General features: G+C 49.0%; 1 protein-coding gene across 4 annotated transcripts in view; it reads right to left on the bottom strand.

The window, feature by feature from the left end:
* The window catches only part of SHISA6 (shisa family member 6), a 284,097-nt gene that overhangs the window by 141,952 nt on the left and 120,540 nt on the right, over positions 1-21,605 (bottom strand). For 2 of the 4 annotated variants that reach the window (XM_058705523.1, XM_058705524.1), the window contains exon 3: positions 11,788-11,883. The exons of the other annotated variants lie outside the window; for them this stretch is intronic. In XM_058705523.1, the coding sequence (XP_058561506.1) occupies positions 11,788-11,883 (96 nt within the window). The remainder of the gene's footprint in view (positions 1-11,787; positions 11,884-21,605) is intronic. 4 annotated transcript variants of the gene reach the window in all.

Raw genomic sequence — 21,605 nt, 5'->3', positions numbered from 1 at the left:
AGTCAGAAAAACCGCAGGTAAGGGGGTAATTGAGTCTCCACAGAACACCGGCTCCATGAGCCCACCCGATGCCTTTTCAGCCTTGCGGTCAGCTGCGCCAGGATCGACGCCCGGAGGACACGCTTGGTGGGGGACATAGAGGCAGGGAGTTGCCCCTAAGTTGGCTGTGTCCACCTCTGCCCAGGGAGAAGGAGTCTACCTCGCGCAGGGACCTGCCTGGTGTGTGCCTGATTTAGGTTTGCTCTCAAAGGCAGGAGGGGAGTAGGAAAGCACAGGAGAAGGTGGGTAGTGGTAACCAGCTAGAATTCTGACCTCAGCCTCTATTTTGTCCTCCTCTGCCCTGGGAGGACTTAGGACACTTCCTCCAACCCACCTTTCCAGGGTCATTTCCAGGACCCTGCCTCCTACAGGCATTGTAGGATGCCTGCCTCTTACAGGCGTCCCGTGGCCCCATCACTTCCCTGTACCCCAGTAAAGGGGGTCCTATGTCCCATCCCTTTGGCCTTTCCCTTCTCCGTGTCTTTGTTCCCGAGGCATCCCCACCCACAATGCCCACCCTGCCCACTCTTGTCACATTCTTCCTGACCTTCAAGGGCTACCTCAAGTTCTCTACGAGGGCCATTTTAGGTCTCCTCCACTCGGAGAAAAGGCTTTCCTTCTTTAAATCCTCCCCCACACTCCTCGCGATAGATTTTATGGCACTTCCCTTTTGTCTGGCAGGGAAGCTACCTCAGGAAGCCTGGCATTGTTTTTCTCATCCTCGCTCAACCCATAGTTAAGTTCCCCCGAATTGGACAGATCCCTGTGATTCCGACATCTGGGACAGGTCGCTCAGGTCTTAGGAGGTCTCTCTGCATCCCTGTTCAGAGCTCAGGTACTCCTCTTAGGGAGGAACTCTTTCCCTCCCCAGATGCAAGACACAGTGGCGTTCAGTATGCAGTGACTTCACGGCTAACGAATCTCAGAAATGGAGGTGACTTTGAAGACCATGCGGGGGACTGCACTTAAAGCCTTCCAGGGCAGTGCTGCTCAAACTTTCGGGTGCATGTGAATCGCCCGGAGATCTTGCTACTATGCAGATTCTGAATCAGGAGGTCCGGGCTGCAGCCCAAGAGTCTGCATTTCGAGCCAGCTCCCAGGGGATGCCCACATGCTGATGCCAGGATTACCCCTTGAACAGTAAGGTTCTCCAGCATCTTAAGCTACGACGATATGAAAAGCTACCACTGCTTGGTGCTTTGCACTCTGGCACGTTATCTGGTGCCACCTGCACAGCAGCCCTGCATGGTAGGAGGTGCTAATATCTTATGGATAATAAGATGGATGTCACAAAAGTCAAGGTCACATGGCTAGCATGGGACAGAACCAGGAGTAAAGGAACCCGTCTGACTCCAGCGACTCTCTCCTTCTCGGCACGTTCCTTCTTCCATAATTATCTAATGAGGGAAGTTTACATCACTATCTGGAGGGCAGGAAGACCGAGGCTGAGGCCATGACTCCAGGCAGGAAGGGCTGGGATATCCTTATCCTGCCTCATCCATGATCTGCACAGAAGTGGAGTCCCAGAGTTATATGGTTATGTTCCAGAGAGTGGTGTCCTGAGAACTGAGATCATCAGGATTCCGTCCCACTTCGGGGCCGCCATGAAATCCTGGCAACCGTTCTTTGAGAGGCCACCTCCTGGCCACAGACTCCTGCTGGCGTAGGGGTGACCCAGCACTTTCCCGGACTTGAGAGCCCCATCAGCTAAGCTGTCAGGGTTCAGGAGACTCTTGGCAGTGAGCAGCAGAGAATGAGAGGAAGCCAACTGCCAATGGCTGGCTCCCGAGAAGGGAAGATTCCCAAGGTGGATGACCAGTCAGTGCCAAGCCCAATGCCAGGAAGAGGCTGCGCTGGCCACAAACCTGCCCCTGGGGCCAACTGGAGCCATGGGTCGTGGCAAGAGGAAACTCAGATTTGGCACTAGCAAGAGATTAGAAAATAAGAAGAATGTAGCCCAGAGCTAGTAGAACTCTGAGCACACCAGCCTCTGGGAAAACCAAAGAGCTTGATCCTCTCTCCTCTCCCAATGGGGACTTAAAGAGACACCAAGATTCAGGGTGCTGAAGGCTTTCTGTGGGCCTCCCCTCCCGCCTGAGCAGAAAAGGAGTCAGGCTGGCAGAAGCTGAGGGGCGATGCTTCACTGATTTCAATGTGCCAACAAGACATCCCTTTTGCCTCACTGCCGGAGACATCCATCTGGGTTACTCCTCTTTTGAGTAGAACATACGTGTACCCTGCAGGCGAGTTGAAATTTCCCAAGGCACCATAGTGTAACGATTAGCACTCTGGACTCCGAAATTTCCCAAGGCAACTTCCCAGTGCATCCTGACCCCTCCTTTGCCCTGTACTATCTCTCCTCCCCTCACATCAGCCCGGAGGATTGTTCCAGCATGGCCCAGTAGCCTCTGTGGGCCAGTGGCAGCGGGCCCACAGACAAGCATTAAATAGGGACACGTATGGTCCAGGACTCAGCAAAGATCTGATGAATGGGGATTTTTCTCAACACTATGATTTGCTGAGGCAGTGTGGGTTGGGTGACGACTTAGATGCCGCATCGCCTGCCCGTGTGTGCCATTTGGACCCAAGCACTGCCCTTAGAACACGGTGAACCTGAGAGGATGGCCAAGTTATGAATCGACTTCCTCAGGGCCTCAAAGTGGGTCTCTCATGGAGAGTAGGGTGGGCCTACCTTAGAAGTGGACCCTTGGATGGCTCAGAAAGTTGGCTCTGATGGGTATCGTGATCCTCAGCATCCTCTGCAAGGTTTAACTGCTACCAAAACTAACCTAGGTGACGACAGAGTCCTCAGTAAGACTGAGGAGGGACATAGCACCCTTTCTGCTTCTTGGAGGTGGGGGGCGGGGGTAGTCATGGGTGTTCTTGTTTGCAGGACCAACTTAGGAAAGAGCAAATGGTGGAAGAGCTGCCTTTAACCAAAATGGCTGAACTCACAAATGGAAGTATCCAACTGAGAGCTTTCAAAGGTCCTGCCCTGGGTTTTGTTCCGCCTTATTTCTTCCTGTTTGAACAGCAGTGATGTTGAGAAATGGATTCACCGTTCACGCACATCTGTCTTTGCTTCTGACGCAGTCCATTTTAACCAATTAACCACCGCGTGAGGTTGACTCAATTCTAAGAAAACAGGGAATCACACTGATACCACATATTCTCCTGAGTGGGAGGCTCAGGGACAGCCTATGTGTGCTGGCCTGAATCATGGGAAAGACCACTGACTAAGGCTGAGCACACAGAGTCAAAGCCTGGTTCCCGGGATTCAGCCATTCATCAGGAGCGAGAGCATACCAAGGGAGCTGTCCCATGGCGCAGATCGGAGCGATCCGGAGACAGCTGGGATCTGTGGTGCCCCCAGCCCAGAACCCAAGAGTTCCTCCCTGTTCTTCCCGCCCACCCTGACCTATGGAGAAGTCCAGGCAAGGGTGTTCCCAGGTGGCACAGGCTTCTCAGAGGCCAATCTCAGGCCGGCCAGACCCAGCCTTCCCCCTCCCCTGCTATTGCACTTTCCCCGGCTCTCTGTTGCCATGGAGACCAGATGCCTTCTGAGCTCTGTGCTTTATCTGGAGCCCAGCCTTCGAACACCTTGGGTTTAGCGAAGCCCACTCACTCCCCTGGCTCCCAGAGTGTGAAAATGACTACGCTGGGTTTCTTTAGCCAAATGTGTCCCCTGGCCACAATCCACAGGATGGTCTGCAGCCTCTTGCTCAAACCGTGGGGGTGGGGGTGGGGGGCGTGGCCTGCCCACCCATTCTTTCTTTTCTAGAAGAGGAGACCACATTTCGAACCCTGTATGCCAGCCGTGGTGGCACCTGACGAACGGGCTGGTGGGAGAAGTGAGCACAGGGTCAGGGCCGCGTGAGGCTCAGCCCCGCCATGGGGCTCGGGCCAGGATGGACAGAAGGCAGCCAAGAAGGACAGTTCTGGGTGGGCCTGAAGAAGTAGTTCCCTGACCTCAGCGTTGACTGGCTTCTCCGCTATATTCAGGACCCACTCCCACGTTACCCCTTGGACCTTGTCATTACCAAAAGCTCTGCCCCCTCTCACACTTCACCTCCCAGCCACCACGCTGACCACAAGGCTCCAGTCCTCGCTTTCCCCTGCCCTGGCTTCCTATTCCTGGTAGAATGTTGACCCAGACTCCTCACTGGCTAACACCTGTCCACACGGGTCCCTGTGAGGACCCACCTCCGGCCTCATCCCCTGCTCAGGGGGCACATGCCACCAGTCCGGCACCCTCCCTCTGGATCGCTGCTCCTCGTCCTTAGATCTGGGGACCTGAGCCTCTGTGGGACTTGGCCAGGGCTACCCATGCCACTGCCCTCCCTGCTGAGACTCCTGAACTGGTCACTTCCAGCTCTGATCTCAGCACCTGCTCGGACGCCCCCAGCTCTTCTGGATGTAGCGGGTACTCTCCTGCCGTATCCTCTGCCTCAGACCCCACGCCCGGGCTGGCTGGGCGGTGGGGTGGGCCGTTTCCAGCCTGGTCCCCAGGGAGCATCGTTTAGACAGAATGAGGAGACCCACTAAGGGTCTTTCCGCAGGCTCTGGAATGGTCAGCTTCTTGCAACTGATCTCCAGGAAGCCCCACGGCCTCTGAGCACCTGGAGGCTGGGCACGGCCGGCTTCAGACAGCAGCCAGCTCAGTCTGAGTCTCTGGGCTCTAGAGGTGGGTGTCAAAGATGCTCTGAAGCCACGCTGGCTGGGCCTGCTCGCGTGTCCTCATCAGGGCGACCAAGTGTCTCGTTCCCCTGGGACTGAACTAAGATGGCACCAGTTGGGGCAAACTGAGTTGGTTGACCAACTTCACCCTCACTCGCAGCTGATGACCTTGCCTCTCCAAGTCACCGAGCACCAATGGCGTTATGTCCACCTGCATGACCCCGGGGCCGTATACTCTCTGCCTCTCATCTGCGGTGGATTTCTCCGGTGGATTTTCCTCCTGGTTGAGACCAGCCCCTCCACCTACATGGTAGATGCCATTACCAAGGACACCACTTCTGAAACACCCTCCCCCGCCCCACGTCATCGATTTTCCCGTCTCCGCTGGACCATTCCTATCAGCATGTGGATACACTGTTGACTTCCCCCGTCTTAAAACAAAACACAACTGTCTTTACATCACGCTCCCTTCCAGCCACCGCCCTCGTTCCTATCCCGTTTCACAATAAAACTCTACAGGGTCTTCCGCGCCTGCGGTTTCTTATTCCTCTTCTCCTGTTTTCTTACTTTAAAAACCTTTTACAGCGTTCTGTCAAGGGCATTTCAGACGCATCCCCGAGTAAAGAGGCTGGTGTAACAAACCCGGGTCTTCTCATCACCCGGTCCGCCTCGATTTCGTAGAAGCACAGCCCAGACATCATCCATCCTCTCTTGCCTCCATCAGACACACGTATGTCTCCTCCATCAGATACACACGTGCCTTCCCCATGGCTGCTCTTGCCAAGCTCACCAACGACCTCCGTGTTACCAGGTGGCATCTAGGAGTCACTGCTCAGGCCTCGGCTCATTGGACCTCTCTGTGTCTTAAACACCTGATCACTGTCCCCCTTGGGAACACCTGCTTTGCTTCCCACTCAATTTCCAAGGCCACACACACTGCCCTGGTTTTCTTGCTTCCAGACTAGTCTCCTCCCTAGGTACCCTCCCCATCTCCCCAGGCTCTCCATATTGGGTGCCCAGCGGCTTCCTCCCGGAGCCTTGCTCGCCTGGAGGCGACACTCTCCCTAGCTGATGTCATGTGGTCTCCCAGATTCACGCCCCGGAAACTCCCACATTCACATCCCCAACCTGGATGTCTCTCCTGAACTTGACGTTTCCGCATGGATGATCCGATTAATAAGCATCTAAAACTTAATAGGGAGCCAGACTGAGTTCACATCACCCCGAACCTCTGCCTAAACCTTGTCCCTCTCGGAGACTCCCAGCTTCCTAGTGTTTCAAGCCAAAAACGTTTTGTTTCTCATCTTGCCTAGAATGGTAACCAGATCCTTAAATGGCCCACGGGCCCCATGTGCTCAGGCCCCCGCCCCTGGCTGACCCCACACTCCAGCTCCTTCTGGTCAATCCTCCCAGCTGTTCCCCACAGCCTGGCGGGGGACACATGGCTGTTCCCTTGTCCTGGGAGCCCCCTCCCCCAAATCCAGACGGCTTTGATCCTCTGCCTCCTTCAGTCTGTGCCCAGATGTCATTTTTCTCTGAAGCCTTGTGGATGCTCTTGTATGAACTACAACTCCCTCCCTTTCTCTGCCTTGTCTTGTCCCATAGCTCTTAACTCTATCCGGCATGCTTCACACATTTACTTCTTTCTAACATCTCACACTGGCATGTAAGATTGTCTGCTGCATCCTCCATGGCTACGATGATGTCTGGCACGGAGCAGGTGCTCAACGTACGTGCTCACCTGAAGGAACAAATGACCATGAGTGACAGTGTCTGCCTCCTACAAAGGGGCAGTGACTTTGGAGTGCCTACCTTTTAGTAAAGGCTGCAGGGCTCTCTCTCTCTGTCCCAAACACACATACACTCTCCCTCTCTTTCTCTCTCTCTCATGCACACCCACACGCGTGCGTGTGCCTATGTGGCTCCTGGCACGGTGGAAAGGCCTGGCGAATATTGAGAAAGAGCAGAGGAGAGAACGCCCAAGTGCAGAAGACAGCCGCCATGCGTATGTGGGCATTGCTACCACCGTGGCCCATAAGGACTCTGCCTGGCATGGCCTGGGATACACAGGTGGAGATCCCTGGAATTAACAATACTGACACGCGGGGGATCCTGGAAAAGAATCTTTCCAGCTCTTTTGATCAGACTCAAAAACAACCAGCCCGACTGAGCTGTTCACCAAAATGCCGACGTGGAGCAGGGTCCCCGTAAAGTGTGTTCATTTAGCCAGACCCTGAAAACGTATCTGAGCAGACTGAGCTTCCTTTCTGGAAGGACAGCCCCGGCTAATCCGGTGGCGGTGGCCCACTCCAGGCCCGTCTTTTTTTGGCGTGACTTCCTACCTTGCAAGATGTGTGCCTCTAAAAAGAACAACCGTTGGCTATGGAGTGTTTACCACGCATGTGCGTCCTGTGGAACCACTGCCCATGTGCTGCCTCGCCACCCGCCCCCTTCTCCAACAGGTAGGGTGTGTGGTGGCTGGGAGCATGATCTTTGGAAACAGGACCGGATTTGGGATGAGCCGGTAGTGACCACGTGACATTCACTCATGCAAATTACTCAACTGCTCTACTTTGACTTCTCTTTCCCCACCAAAAGGGGGTAACAAGAGTTCACCCACGGGGTCGTCATAAAGGTGAAAATAAGACGGCACATGTCAGAATGCCGGAACATTGTAAGTGCTCGGCAAATAGCCTTTATCATTGGGATTTCACTGTGGCAGCCTCGGGGATGTTCTGTTTCCCTAAAGACAGCTCTGGGGTCCTAGGTGGGGGTCGGCGTGATCCTATCTAATGAACAGAGGAAAGGTTTTAGGGGGAACTTGGTCTAAACTCATGGTCACTCTGATCCGCATTTTCCTTGGCTTTGACTTCCATTTCTCCTAAGGGATCAGCAGGGAGGAGGTCAAAGGAAGAAATCAGAGCAGCGGGCACATGGAGAAGTAGCTCCTTAGAAGAAGGAGAAAACAGGGGCGCCCGGGGGGCTCAGTCAGTTGAGCGTCCAACTTCAGCTCGGGTCATGAGCTCATGGTGTGTGGCATCGAGCCCCGCGTCGGGCTCTGCGCTAACGGCACGGAGCCTGCCTGACATTCTCTCTCTCCCTCTCTCTCTCTCTGCACTCCCCCCTCTCAAAATAAATAAACTTCAGAGAAAAGAGGGAGAAGAAGAAGAAAGGGAAGAGTAAGAATTATAAAAGGCAGAGCATAGTCAGGCAGTTAGAAAGTCCTGAAAAGGGGCATCAGTATAGAGTGTGGTACCTGTGAGCCCAAGGCGGTGCTATGCCCCCTAGGAGGTTGACCAATGACTGCGTGGTCCCCTAGGGGTCTCCTAACAGGACAGAGATGGAACAGGGGATTTTGGCTGTTATGAAGCCCCCAAGGCCAGATTTCCATTTCTTCTAATGTCTCACCTTTGCAAGCCCATTAGCCAAAAAACATCCCCTTGTTTGGGCTTTGTCTCAGAGGGTTTCATTCCCTGTGCACCTACGGATCTCATTCTACAATAGCATCCCCAACCCCAACTCTCTGAATTTGGAGGAGCAGCCACCGAAACTAGAGTGCACTTCTCTCTCCACGATGCCTCTGGGGCCTTTGACATGGCAGACAGGACTGGAGGCATCCGAGCTTCCAAAGAAGGTTCCAGACACCGTTTGGAATAGGGACGGTCAATGCACGATTCTCAGATAATCAGAATCTGATAGAAATACCTGTGCAGTTCAGTGATGCAGGTTGGTAGTGCAATGGTATTACCTTCTAAAGCAGGAGTTAGCTACCCCATTAGTTCTGAGCGTCACAGTGGGGCCACACGGCAGCCGGGTGCCATCAGAAGGCCTAATGCCAATGTAGTAGGAAGAAGGGAAAGCGGGAATTAAGGAAAAGGTCCCCAGCAGGCCGTAGGGGTGAAGCAAAAAGAAATAAAGAGGAAAAGAAAAAGAAAGGAATGAAACATACATGCTATACAATTTGGAGTGGCTACCTTCCCATGGGGCATTTACATGCCACCACTTGCCTTATGGGCACTACTCAGAGCCGAGCTTTGGGTTGCTCTGCTGGAAGGGAAGATGAAGCCTGGCCCTTTTCCAGAGACCCAGGCTGTGTGCAAAGAAAGAGTCCCGATATCAGATGGGGGGACCCCGTTTCCTCAGCTCCCCCCCCAGCCCCAGTCTCTTTGCTCATGAAACTTTAGTTGTTTTCTCAATTGGAAAATACACGCAGCGTACATTCCTGGAGACAGGAGGTTTCAGAGGCCTTGATGGAAGGGGACGGAAAAGAGGATCTGGTAAGGGTGTGGATGGGGGACCCGCCACGTATGCAGGGGGAGAGACGCAGGCAAGCTAAGATCAGGGCGAGCAACCAGCATCAGCAAAGCCCCACACCCATGACAGGGTACAGTCTCCCCGGTGACTGAGACCCAAAGGACAGACAGGGATACAGAATCCCCTTTACGCTGCAGCTTTGTGTCCACTGCCTGATAAACGCATGGCCTGGCTGCGGCCCCATGTCCCCCACTCTCGTCCTTTTCTATCCTGCTTCATTCACACAACCGCCCTTGTATTTCTTGACACCCCAACAAAGCTTCTACCTCAGAGCCTTCCTGCTGCCTCTGCCTGGGATGCAGGTCTCTGCCCAATTACCCCCTTATCCAAGCTGCTTCCTGCCGCGGACTTCGGTTTTCCCCCTGCTCTTAATCATCGAGAATTTATTTTGTCTGCTTCGCCCAACGGAATAGGAGTTTTCACAAAAGCAGATTCCGTTTCATCGACTTCTGAATATTGCTTAGCACATGGCGAGCCTCATGAAATATTTATTTGTTGAATGAATGTATGAGCCCCAAGCCAAAACATTATATACATATAATATATATATATATATATAACATTTATATATATAGAGTTTATATATATAGTTTATACAGTATTTATATTTATAATATGTAAGTAACATTTATAACATTTATATATAGTTTTTATATATAGTTTTTATATAATATTTATATTTATATATAAATATATTAAACACTTATATATACATAAATAGTTCTTTTGATGAGCTGACATTTCAGGTTAGACTACCTACAAGGGATAGGGGTAAGGGTGGGAAACCACTGCAGCTGAAAAGCCATGGTAAGAGTTGCCGTGTTCTGTTGGAAAAACTCAGATTTGGGGGCACCTGGGTGGCTCGGTCGGTTAAGCGTCCGACTTCGGCTCAGGTCGTGATCTCTCACAGCTCGTGGGTTCGAGCCCCGCGTGGGGCTCTGTGCTGACAGCTCAGAGCCTGAAGCCTGCTTCGGATTCTGTCTCTGTGTCTCTCTCTGCCCCTCCCCTGCTCACACCCTGTCTCCCTCTCTCTCTCTCTAATATAAATAAACATTAAGAAAAAGAAAGAAAGAAAAATTCATATTTGTAGCTTTGAGGTAGGAGTGCAGTAGTCAACCCCCAAAATGGCCCCCAGGGATCCCTGTGTGGCTCCCCCCCCCCCCGCCATCTGTAATAAAGCTGACTTGTGTAAGCAAGAAGATATTGAGAAGATGACAGAATGTAACCCACAGGCTTGGTGTCATAATAGACACGCGGACTTCTTTCTTTCTTTTTCTTGGATCGCCCACTCTGGGGAAGCCCGGCCACCATGTTGTCAGGACACACAAGGTAGCCCATGGAGAGAACGTCACGGGGAGGAACTGAGGCCTCCTGCCAACAGCCAGTGCGATGTGCATGAACGATTCTGGAAGCAGGTCCTTCCACCCCGGTCAAGCTTTTGGATGAGGTAGCCCCTTGCTGCAATGTCGCCAGGAACCTCGTGAGAGACGCCCACCCCAGAAGCATTCAGTTCAGCTGCCCCCGAATTCGGGACCCGCTGAAGCTACGGGACATGATATGTGTTTGCTATTGTCTTAAAACGCTACATTTCAGATGTGTTCGTTTCACAGCGATAGGTAATTATCGCCAAGCAGATGACGTGGGGGCTGGCCGTCCTAGGTTTGAGCCGATATGGGTAGGACTAGGATGATGTCTTTCATCCGTTAACCGTGCAGCCCCACCGCCCTTCTGGTCCCAGTTTGATTCTGCGACTTTGAGTAGCCACAAATGCCACCTGTATCCTCAATAAACTTTATTTAGACACAAAGAGACACAACAGAAAATACATACACAGATACAGATTTGTTTGTTTGTTTTTTTTTTTTTTTTTCTCTACAGGGTGAACAAACATCACACAGGGAATTTAAAAAGTCGTTGCATGGAATGTACGAAAAACTCGCGAAGTTCCTTGTTCGCTCACACTTAAAAGAGACACATATTGCGGAGGAAGACAGGGATCGTTCCATCCCTACAACAGAATTCACAGTTGGTCTATAACAGTACACAGGTGTCAGGAAGGTAATCGGAGGAGTCAGGGATTCAGTTATTTGATAGGACAGAATGCTCACAACACTAGGAGGGCTCTGTTTAAACAAAAGACAGAATCGAGGACTCCATACACCCCCCCTCCCACCCCCGGACAGATGCTCTGCAAGCTGTCGGTTAGGTCATAAAGCAGCTCAGCAGAAATGCCACGTTAGCGTTCCTCTGGAGGTCGGAAGGGCTGCGTGACCTCTACCTTTGTGTCCACACCACAGAGAGAGTGTTTACACAGACACACGTAGGACACAGCAACTCTCGCCATGCACGCTGGCTTAGAAACCCACGGTGCGGACCGTTGACATACATCGGTTTATAAAACGTGGCTTTAAAAAGGAAAAGGAGGAAGAACCAAGAGGAGAACACGCTTCGCATCTGCCGGCAAGGTTTCTCGCCACTCTGCCTGCGGTCCCTCCCGCCGGGGGGACGGGGCAGGGGCGGGCTGAGGCGGGGGGGGAGGGTCGTCTCTTGCAAGTCTATGGGGCCTCTAAAAGTCACACCTGGGACCTGCCTTCCCGTCAGAAGCCACATATGTCACCAGGCCACGCTGCAAGGGGAACCCCCCTCAACTTATTCCTGTCCCGGAATGTTAGCCTCCTCCAACGTCACCTTCCCATTTCAGCTCGGGGCTCCCCTAGGCAACCTCTGTATTTTAGTAAAAAATGGTTTCCACTGTACCCTTCGTGTGTCCTCTTCCTAACGTGACAAATCCAGATGAGATGAAGTTATGGAGATCGGGTCCTCCACTTCGGTGGGTATCCTTCCCATAATGTCCTGCAAGAAGACGGGGCACAGTTACCTGGTGCACCCATGGGCACCCGTCGCTGCAGCTCCCCCAGAGGCAGTGAGGAAGTTCATTTCTGAGCCAGCAGCTGAGTCAGAAGGTAGCAGCCGTCAAGGAGAAATACGTATATCATTTTATAAACACGTATATAATGTAATATATATACAGTGTATATAAAAAGTATATAGATCAAGTATATATACACGTATGTGTGTATATATATACACACGCGTGTACATATATACATACAATTGTGTATATACACATATATATGTATATTATATGTGTATATACACATATAAGTGTGTGTGTATATATATATATATATATATATATATATATATATATATACGCAATTGCACAACAAAGACAACAATTCTGGGAAGGTTACATGGAAAACAGGGGCGGGGGGGGAAAGGAACAGGTGGCTAGATTTTGGCATTTCTGACCGAGCGCACCAGAACATCAGTCTATTTGCCCGACCATCGTCACCTCTGTCCCAGCTTCCCTCTTTCTCCATCTCGCCTTAGTCATTGGTTTCCTCTCTTTCCGAAGCACGGAGGCATGGGTCTGTCTGGTGGGGACAGCTCTCTGTATGTGCCTCTGCTTATAAGTCCCATCACATCCTAAGGAACTACAGTCTCACGACTTAGGAGAGATCCAGAATGGTGGTTGTAAAACACTGGGAAAAGATTTACTGCTTTCCCCTCTTGACTTTTCTGCAATAAGATCTTATTCTGTGCCAGCCCCACGTGCCCATCTACCTGCGGGGCTGGACCGAGGAAAGGTCGGGGCGGGCTCAGACCCTGGGAGAAGAAATCCACAGAGAAAGAGAGATACATTCCTCTTCTGACATTCAAAACACGATTTCACAAATGTTCTTGAAACGCAGGTGTTGTAAAGAAAGAAAGGACTCCGTAAATGCCATCCTGAGGTATATACACAGGAAAATGGAGAAAAGCCACATTTTTGTCGTATTTGTACAAGAGTGCATTAAAAACTGTACCTGGAATTAACACAATGTGCAGAAGTACCTAAGACGTAATGGTAAGTTCAAAAGTGGACAGAAAATGCTATATTAAATATGACCACAGTGCTGTAAAAAATTCAAACCAGCACATTAAAAAAACCTGAAAGAAAACACATCTGATACTCACAACTGCCCTCAGATCATTGGAACTTGAGTCTTACTTCTCTCCTTTCAACGTTTCCATATTTTCCAAGTTTTTCCCCCCTTTAGTAAGTAGGTCAGTTTTATAATACAACTAGGTAAAATAAATTTCTAATGAAAAAGCTGCATGGAAATTGTAAAGACAACCCAAATCACATTTTTTCTTAAGAGGGCACCCTCTCAATTAGCAGATCTCAAACCTAGGTGCATGCTGGAACCATCCGGAAGCTTTTAAGAATGCAAATGTCTGGACACAACTCCAGGGGTTCTGATTCCGTTGGTGAGGGTCTGGGCTTACAAACTCTGACAGCCACTGTCTTAGCCCCTCAGGAACTTAAGAAAATCTTGCCACCATTTCTGCGATGCCCTCCACTCTGGAATAGATACTCATTCCTCAGGGTCCACAGCCTCCCAAAAGGAGCTCTCTCACTGTAAAATACTGCGGTCACAACCCAGAATTTGATAGAATGGGATTATTTGATAGAATGGGAGCTGGACTAAGAGGCTTCAAGCTATGTCACAGCTCCAGAAACCAGCCTCTAGTACCTGGAGAAATGCATCCTCATCAGGGATCAGCAGGGAAGGGGTGTCTGGAAGGGTGAGCTGCAGGGAGGGAGGGAACCCTGTCCTGTAACAAGGCCACTTTCTCCCCAAACCCACCCCCACCCCCAAGCAATGACAGGGCAGGAAAAGGAAGTAACAATTCAGAACGGTCATAAATTTGGACCTCATTAATTCAGAACCCGCGATACATCCTGCAGAATTTGGGCTGGCATATTTTTGTGCTCTTTTATAAATAAAATTTTTGATAAACAAATCAATACTGGGGAAGATAGAACATAAACAGTGCGTGTGCTACTTACAAATCATTTCTTATCTGTCAGCTGGAACGAGGTCCCTTGGGACCGAGTGGTGCCCTAGCACTTTGGGGCTCTGCTGGTTTAACGAGCAAGTTTTCTGATCACCTACTATGCACCAGGCAGAGAGACAGAGCCTCTGAAAACATGGTGTCAGGGTTTCGGGAAGGGGGCGGGGGTTGACATCATAGCAGCGAATGTTTTGTAGTATAATGCGGCTTACAGAAATTTTTCACATGTACTGTTTTTTTAATATAAAAAATTTTTTTTTAATGTTCATTTCTTTCTGAGACAGAGAGAGACTGAGCATGAGTGGGGGAGGGGCAGAGAGAAAGGGAGACACAGAATCCGAAGCAGGATCCAGGCTCCGAGCTGTCAGCACAGAGCCCCACGCGGGCCTCGAACTCACCAACTGTGAGATCACGACCTGAGCAGAAGTTGGTGGCTCAACTGACTGAGCCACCCAGGCGCCCTCTGTTTTCCGAAAACTTTAACCACTACCGCATACGTATGTTGTCTGGGATTATTATTGTTCCCCCATCTACTGATGGAAAAAGGAAAGCCAGACCAGAGGCAGATGACGGACCCAATGCAGGCACCCAGTTTCTCCCACCACAAACCACATGTTCCTTCCATCATGCACACCTGGCTTCATCTACTCCCCACAAGAGCTTTGTGGAAAAGTCACGTTCCCAAGTTCACGGAGCTAGTTAGCGGTAAATCCTGACTCCCCAGGCTCCCACCTTTGTACAAGTCTGACACGAGCCGCCTCACCTGGTGGTCTGAACGGTCACAACTGTGCAGCTGTGACTCTTCCCTGAGATTTGAACCCAATGGAAACACTAACTCAGGAGCAGTCTACCTGGTGATGAGTAAGTTCATAGAAGTTGGAGTTCAGGTTCCAACAAGCTTCAGTACGGAGGCTTGGCGTTGGGTAGAGAAAAGATATGGTGAGGGGTCAGGACCAAGAGCGGGTGACAGGAGTAACGAATTCTATGGGCAAATCGGTTTGGAAAATATTGAGTTATGTGAAATGAAAAGTAACCACGGAGACCAAGGCTAGGGACCAGTCAATGAGCACCCACGTCTCCAGGGAACCCTTACATTTTTCAAAGGTGTCTCTCAGGACGCATGTTGGGAAAGAAAGCAGCCAGTGACACGGAGTTGGAGAAGACAGGGTGAGAGCTTCAGCTTTTGTTGGAGCTGCAGTCTTCAAACTTGAGCACAGCAAGCTCACGGGGCGGTACCCAGATTGCTGGGCCCCAGCCCCAGAATTCCTGACTTACTAGGGTCAGAGGTAAGTTCATGTCTGACAAGTTCTCAGGGGATGCTGATGATGGCCGCAGGTCCAGGGACCACACTTTATGAACCACCGTGTTAGAACTACCGACGGGTCCAGCTTGAGCTGGGTACAGGGCCAGTGTTAGGGAGGTCAAGGTCTAGAATGCCTTACATTTTGTGTCCCCTCGAGAGGAACAAATAGTTTTAGCATGAACAAGGGTAGCATGATGGGAAGAACAATCGGTAAACGCACTGCTCTCTCCGCCATCACCACATCCGGAAGTCCAAAGTCACAGGGACAGCACTGAGGTTCAAGTTCAACTGTCCCCCTGGCAGGAGGCAGGTGGAAACTAAAGAGAGACCTGGGGCAGGGTTCCTGGAGTCATGCAATGGTGGTGACTCCGGTAAGGAAGTGAGTCTGAGGAACTAGAGGGAAAGCTTCTTTGTGAAGGAGATTTGCCGCAAGAAACAGGAGGGGGAAATGAGGTAACATCTGAATGGTGATTTCAGTAAGATGTGACAGCAGTCTGCATCTGTGAAATTAGACCAACAGCCAAGGGAGGGAAAGAAACTGAGCAGGACGGTTTGCCTGGGCTGTAAATACAGCCACCAGAGCGCGTCCTGAAGGAGACCAGTCAAGTAAAGTCAAGGGCACTCGGTGGGGAGGAGGACAGAGAGACAGAAATGCTGGGAGAGGACAGACAGACAGGACAACTCCAGGAGTTTCCATCGATGCCCAAAAGTATTCCCAGAAGAGACACAGAAGGGATAATTCAGAAGCAATGATTAAAAGTTAATAGATTTTCGTTTTCCTGAGCAGATGGCAAGACTTCAGTCTTTAGATCAAAAGACAAAAGGCAAGATCAAGCATCACACTATATATGAGAAGGGACCAAAATCCAAATATACTCTAGTGAAATGGCTTTCAAAAAATAAAGGAGGGGCACCTGGGTGGCTCAGTCAGCTGAGTGTCTGACTTCGGCTCAGGTCATGATCTCATGGTTCATGGGTTCCAGCCCCACATCAAGCTCTGAGCTGACGACACAGCCTGCTTTAGATTTTCTGTCTTCCTCTCTGCCCCTCCCCCACTCGTTCTCTCTCTCTCTCTCTCTCTCTCTCTCTCTCTTTCAAATAAACATTTAAAATTTAAAAAAAATAAATAAATGGGGCACCTGGTTGGCCCAGTCGGTTAAGCATCTGATTTTGGCTCAGGTCATGATCTCACGGTTCGTGAGTTCAAGCCCCGCGTCGAGCTCTGTGCTGACAGCTCAGAGCCTGGAGCCTGCTTCGGATTCTGTGTCTCCCTCTCTCTGCCCCTCCCCCACCTCTCTCTCTCTCTCTCTCTCTCTCTCTCTCAAAAATGCATAAACATTAAAAAAAACTTAAAAGGGGCGCCTGGGTGGCGCAGTCGGTTAAGTGTCCGACTTCAGCCAGGTCACGATCTCGCGGTCCATGAGTTCGAGCCCCGCGTCAGGCTCTGGGCTGATGGCTCAGAGCCTGGAGCCTGTTTCCGATTCTGTGTCTCCCTCTCTCTCTGCCCCTCCCCCGTTCATGCTCTGTCTCTCTCTGTCCCAAAAATAAATAAAAAAGCATTGAAAAAAAATTAAAAAAAAAAAAACAAAAAAACTTAAAAAATAAAGGAAAAAATGAATAAATAAGTTAACTAAAATTTTAAAAAATAATGGAAAATATCATCTTTATAAAACACTTGAAAAAGTGGGGGAGGGGAAGTGAGGCAATCTTTTGAAGAATTTTGAGACTTTTATTTCCATAGAGACAGACACTGCTCACAGAAGAACACATACTCTGGACCAGGCTCACAAGTTCAAACCTGTCTGTCTGTTTTCTCAACCGCAAAAGAAAAACAGTAATGTTTGTTTCATCGGTTGTTGAGGAGATTAAATGAGGTAACATATATAAGGTGTTTAGAACAAAGCTAAGTTTGCTAATATTTTTCAGTAGAGATGTTTGGACTCCACTCCTCCAAAACTCATTGAAAATAATTAAAAGAAAAAAGAATAGAAAAAAAATTTCCACAAGGGAAAAAAATACCAGACTTTTCATTTACTAGAGGTGGAAAATACACATCCACAACCACATACAGAAATACAGAAAAAAAAAAAAAAAAGAGGGCACCTGGGTGGCTCAGTTGGTTAAGTATCCAACTCTCAATTTAAACTCAGGTCACGATCTCACAGTTCCTGAGTTGGAGCCCCCCCATCGGGCTCAGTGCTGACAGCGTGGAGCCGGCCTGGGATTCTCTGTCTTCCTTTCTCTCTGCCCCTCCCCTGTTCATGTTCTCTCTGTCTCTCTCTGTCTCTCTCTCTCTCTCTCAAAATAAATAAGTAAACTTTAAAAAAAAGAGAGAGAAAGAAAAGGAAAGAGAAAAGAAAAATGAAAAGAAATAAAAGCAAAGAATACGAAAATCAATTCAAAGGGTACTAAAGGCCAAGGCATGAAAAACCAAACCTTAAATCTGCTAGAAAAGAATACTGGACAATCCGTTAATGATCACAAAGCAGGGAAGGATTTTGAAACAAGGAGAAAAAGGCACAGACTCAAGAGGAAACAAAGTGAGCGTTTTTAAGCCACGAAACATCAAAAAACTGTAAGCCAAAGGCTAGAAATATATATTTACGTGAATATCCAAGACTCCTAGAGAACTTCACATTAATAAGAAGCTGAAAGAACCCAACAGAAAACGCAGCCCCAAGAGATGAATAGACAAGTCACAGCAGAGAAGACCGGAAGGGACGATACACACACAGAGTGGCCTTCAATCTCACAAGTAATCAGGGAAATTCAAATTAAAGCCATAATGAGATATCATTTCATACCCTACAGACTGGCAAAAATGAAAATGCCCAACACAACCAACTCAGATAAGCAGGAACACGAACTCTTGGACATAATGCTTTGGAAAGAACTTTAGCAATGGCTAATAAAGTTGAAGATGGATATAGTGTAGAACCAGCAATGCCCCCTTTTGGTAGATAAATCCTCACACATGTGCATGAGGAGACAGGCAAGAGCCATGTTCATATCGGTATTGTTTGTAATAAAGACAGAATGGGGGGCGCTCTCTATTCCTACCAAGAGAAAAAATGATAAATAATGGTATACTCATACGATGTAACCCTATTCGACAGGGCAAACGAAATGAACCAGAGCTCTAAGTAGCAAAGCTGGGGGGATTGTCAGTTCCTAATGTTGAGTACACTAAGCAAGCTGAGGAAAACCAGGATGCCATCATATGGGGAGAGTTATAAAACATGCAGTACAACACTCTATATTGTTTCAGGATATGTGCATATTGTTTCAGGATATGTGCACATGTAGTGTCAATACAAGTACAAAGAGATTCAGGGAAATGATAAATACTTCAAACCAGATACTTCTGGAGGTAGGGAGTGGAATGTAATTGAGGAAGGAAGGGTATATGAGGTGCTTGTGTGTTTTAGTTCATATGCTGGGTAGTTGAGGACATAATTCTCTGTTAAGTAATTATTGTTATTTTATTTGTTAGATGATGGATGGATGGATGGATGGATGGACGGACGGGTATGTGGATGGATGGGTGGGTGGTTGGGCTGGTGGGTGGGTGGGTGGATGAGAAAAGGAATAACAATGAATGGAATGAATGTGTAGGTGAATAAGTGGATGGATGGATGCATGGATGGATGGATGGATGGATGGATGGATGGATGGATGGATAGATGGATGCATGGATGCATGCATGGATGGACAGATGGATGGATGGATGCATGGATGCATGCATGGATGGATGGATGGATGGATGGACAGATGGACGGATGGATGGATGGATGGATGGATGGATGGATGGATGGATGGGTATGTGGATGGATGGGTGGGTGGTTGGGCTGGTGGGTGGATGGATGGGTGGATGAGAAAAGGAATAAGTGGATGAATGGAATGAATGTGTAGGTGAATAAGTGGATGGATGGATGGATAGATGGATGGATGGATGGATGGATGGATGGATGGATGGATGGATAGATGGATGGATGGATGGATGGATGGATGGATGGATGGATGGATGGATGGACAGATGGATGGATGGATGGATGGATGGATGGATGGATGGATGGGTATGTGGATGGATGGGTGGGTGGGTGGTTGGGCTGGTGGGTGGATGGATGGGTAGGTGGTTGGGCTGGTGGGTAGATGGATGGATGGATGAGAAAAGGAATAAGTGAATGAATGGAATGAATGCATAGGTGAATAAGTGGATGGATGGATGGATGGATGGATGGATGGATGGATGGATGGACGGATGGATGGATGGGTATGTGGATGGATGGGTGGGTGGTTGGGCTGGTGGGTGGATGGATGGATGGATGAGAAAAGGAATAAGTGAATGAATAGAATGAATGTGTAGGTGAATAAGTGGATGGATGGATGGATGGATGGATGGATGGATGGATGGATAGATGGATGGATGCATGGATGGATGGATGGATGGATGGATGGATGGATGGATGGACGGATGGATGGATGGATGGATGGATGGATGGATGGGTATGTGGATGGATGGGTATGTGGATGGATGGGTGAGTGGTTGGGCTGGTGGGTGGATGGATGGGTGGATGGATGGGTATGTGGATGGATGGGTGAGTGGTTGGGCTGGTGGGTGGATGGATGGGTGGATGAGAAAAGGAATAAGTGAATGAATGGAATGAATGCATAGGTGAATAAGTGGATGGATGGATGGATGGATGGATGGATGGATGGATGGATGGATATGTGGATGGATGGGTGGGTAGGTGGTTGGGCTGGTGGGTGGATGGATGGGTGGATGAGAAAAGGAACAAGTGAATGAATGGAATGAATGTGTGGGTGAATAAGTGGATGGATAGATGGATGGCTGGATGGATGGATAGATACCTAGGTTTTGGTTAAGTACCTATAGCCCAAGTATTTTATTCACCACCAAATTATCCTTCAACAATAAAGGAAACAGAGTCTCCAGTTTTAAGAACTCAGAGACTACAAGCCCCACAAATTCTCCTTGGGGGAAGGGGCAAGATACGTGATGATGAAATCCATCAAGCAAGAAGCAAAACTACAGAATTTCTAAAAGCAAGGATGTATTTATTTATAATCTTCAAACAGTACCCAAATCCCAAAAGCCATGAAGAAGAGACTGGTCAATGGGATCACACACTTGTAACATTTCACAAATTGTCTTTATTGGCAGAAACAAAGTTAAGCAGTGCTAGATTGGCCCTGGAAAACCTGGCATGCAAACAGGGCAATAAAAGTATGTTATCATGATGCAATAAAACCGAACGTAGCATCCGTGATCAGAGGAACAGCTCCCCATCTTTAGAGCCTGCTTGAAACGCACAGCACGCTCTCAGAACGGACAGGGAGCTGGTCTCTGAAAGGCCAAAATGGTGCCGGGCCCACTGCTGAACTTGTCTGTGGAAAAATACGACAGAGACAAAACCCAAAACACACGGCGAACCCTGGGAAAAATATTTTTAATACATGTGAGAGAGGACTTTTCCCTTTGTTTACAAAAAACAGCTCAATTGTATCAATAATCATAACACCCTAGAAAAAAATGCACAGAGGTTAGGAATAGGTAATTACATCCCCTGGGGGAAAAAAGAAGTCTTTTTTAAAAAGGCCCCTGGATATGTAAAAGATACGATTAACCTTGAGTCATAATTAAGGAAATGCAAATCAAAATATGCAGGATCTTTCTAAGGGCGCCTGGGTGGCTCTGTCAGTTAGGCGGCTGACTTTGCCTCAGGTCATGATCTCACAGTTCGTGAGTTCGAGCCCCACGTCGGGCTCTGTGCTGACAGCTCAGAGCCTGGAGCTTACTTCAGATTCTGTTTCTCCCTCTCTGTCTGTTCCTCCCCTGCTCTTGCTCTGTCTCTCTCCCTCTCAAAAATAAATAAACATTAATTTTTTTTTAATATGCAGGATCTTTCTAAAAAATGAATCGATTCAGCAAAACGTAAGCATTGGATGACACCCAATGCCTGGACGACCAGCTCTCTCTAGCTGCTGGTGGAGGATGTCAATGAATGGAGCCTACTTGAAGGACAAGCCTTTGACCTGGCATCTCACTGCTACGAATTTACCCTACAAATATGTCTCCTGGGCTTCCCATTACATATGAACCAGGCCAGATAGTGTGGCATCAACTTCGGTAGTCCTGGCAACAGGCAGCGAATAATACTGGAATCCGTGCATCCAGTGGAATACTATACAGCTGTTATAAAGAGGCATCTCTGTGCGTACAGAGGCAGGAAGACCTCCAAGATAAAATTTAAAAATAAAAATAAAAAGCAAGGAGTAGAGCAATGTTGCAGTAGGATCCTTTTTATATACACAACAACGAAAATAATGCAGCGAGGGTATGTAGAGA

The sequence above is a fragment of the Neofelis nebulosa genome, chromosome 16 (assembly GCF_028018385.1).
Source record: "Neofelis nebulosa isolate mNeoNeb1 chromosome 16, mNeoNeb1.pri, whole genome shotgun sequence".
NCBI classification, from domain to species: Eukaryota; Metazoa; Chordata; class Mammalia; order Carnivora; family Felidae; genus Neofelis; species Neofelis nebulosa.
This window is presented reverse-complemented; position numbering and strand designations above follow the sequence as displayed.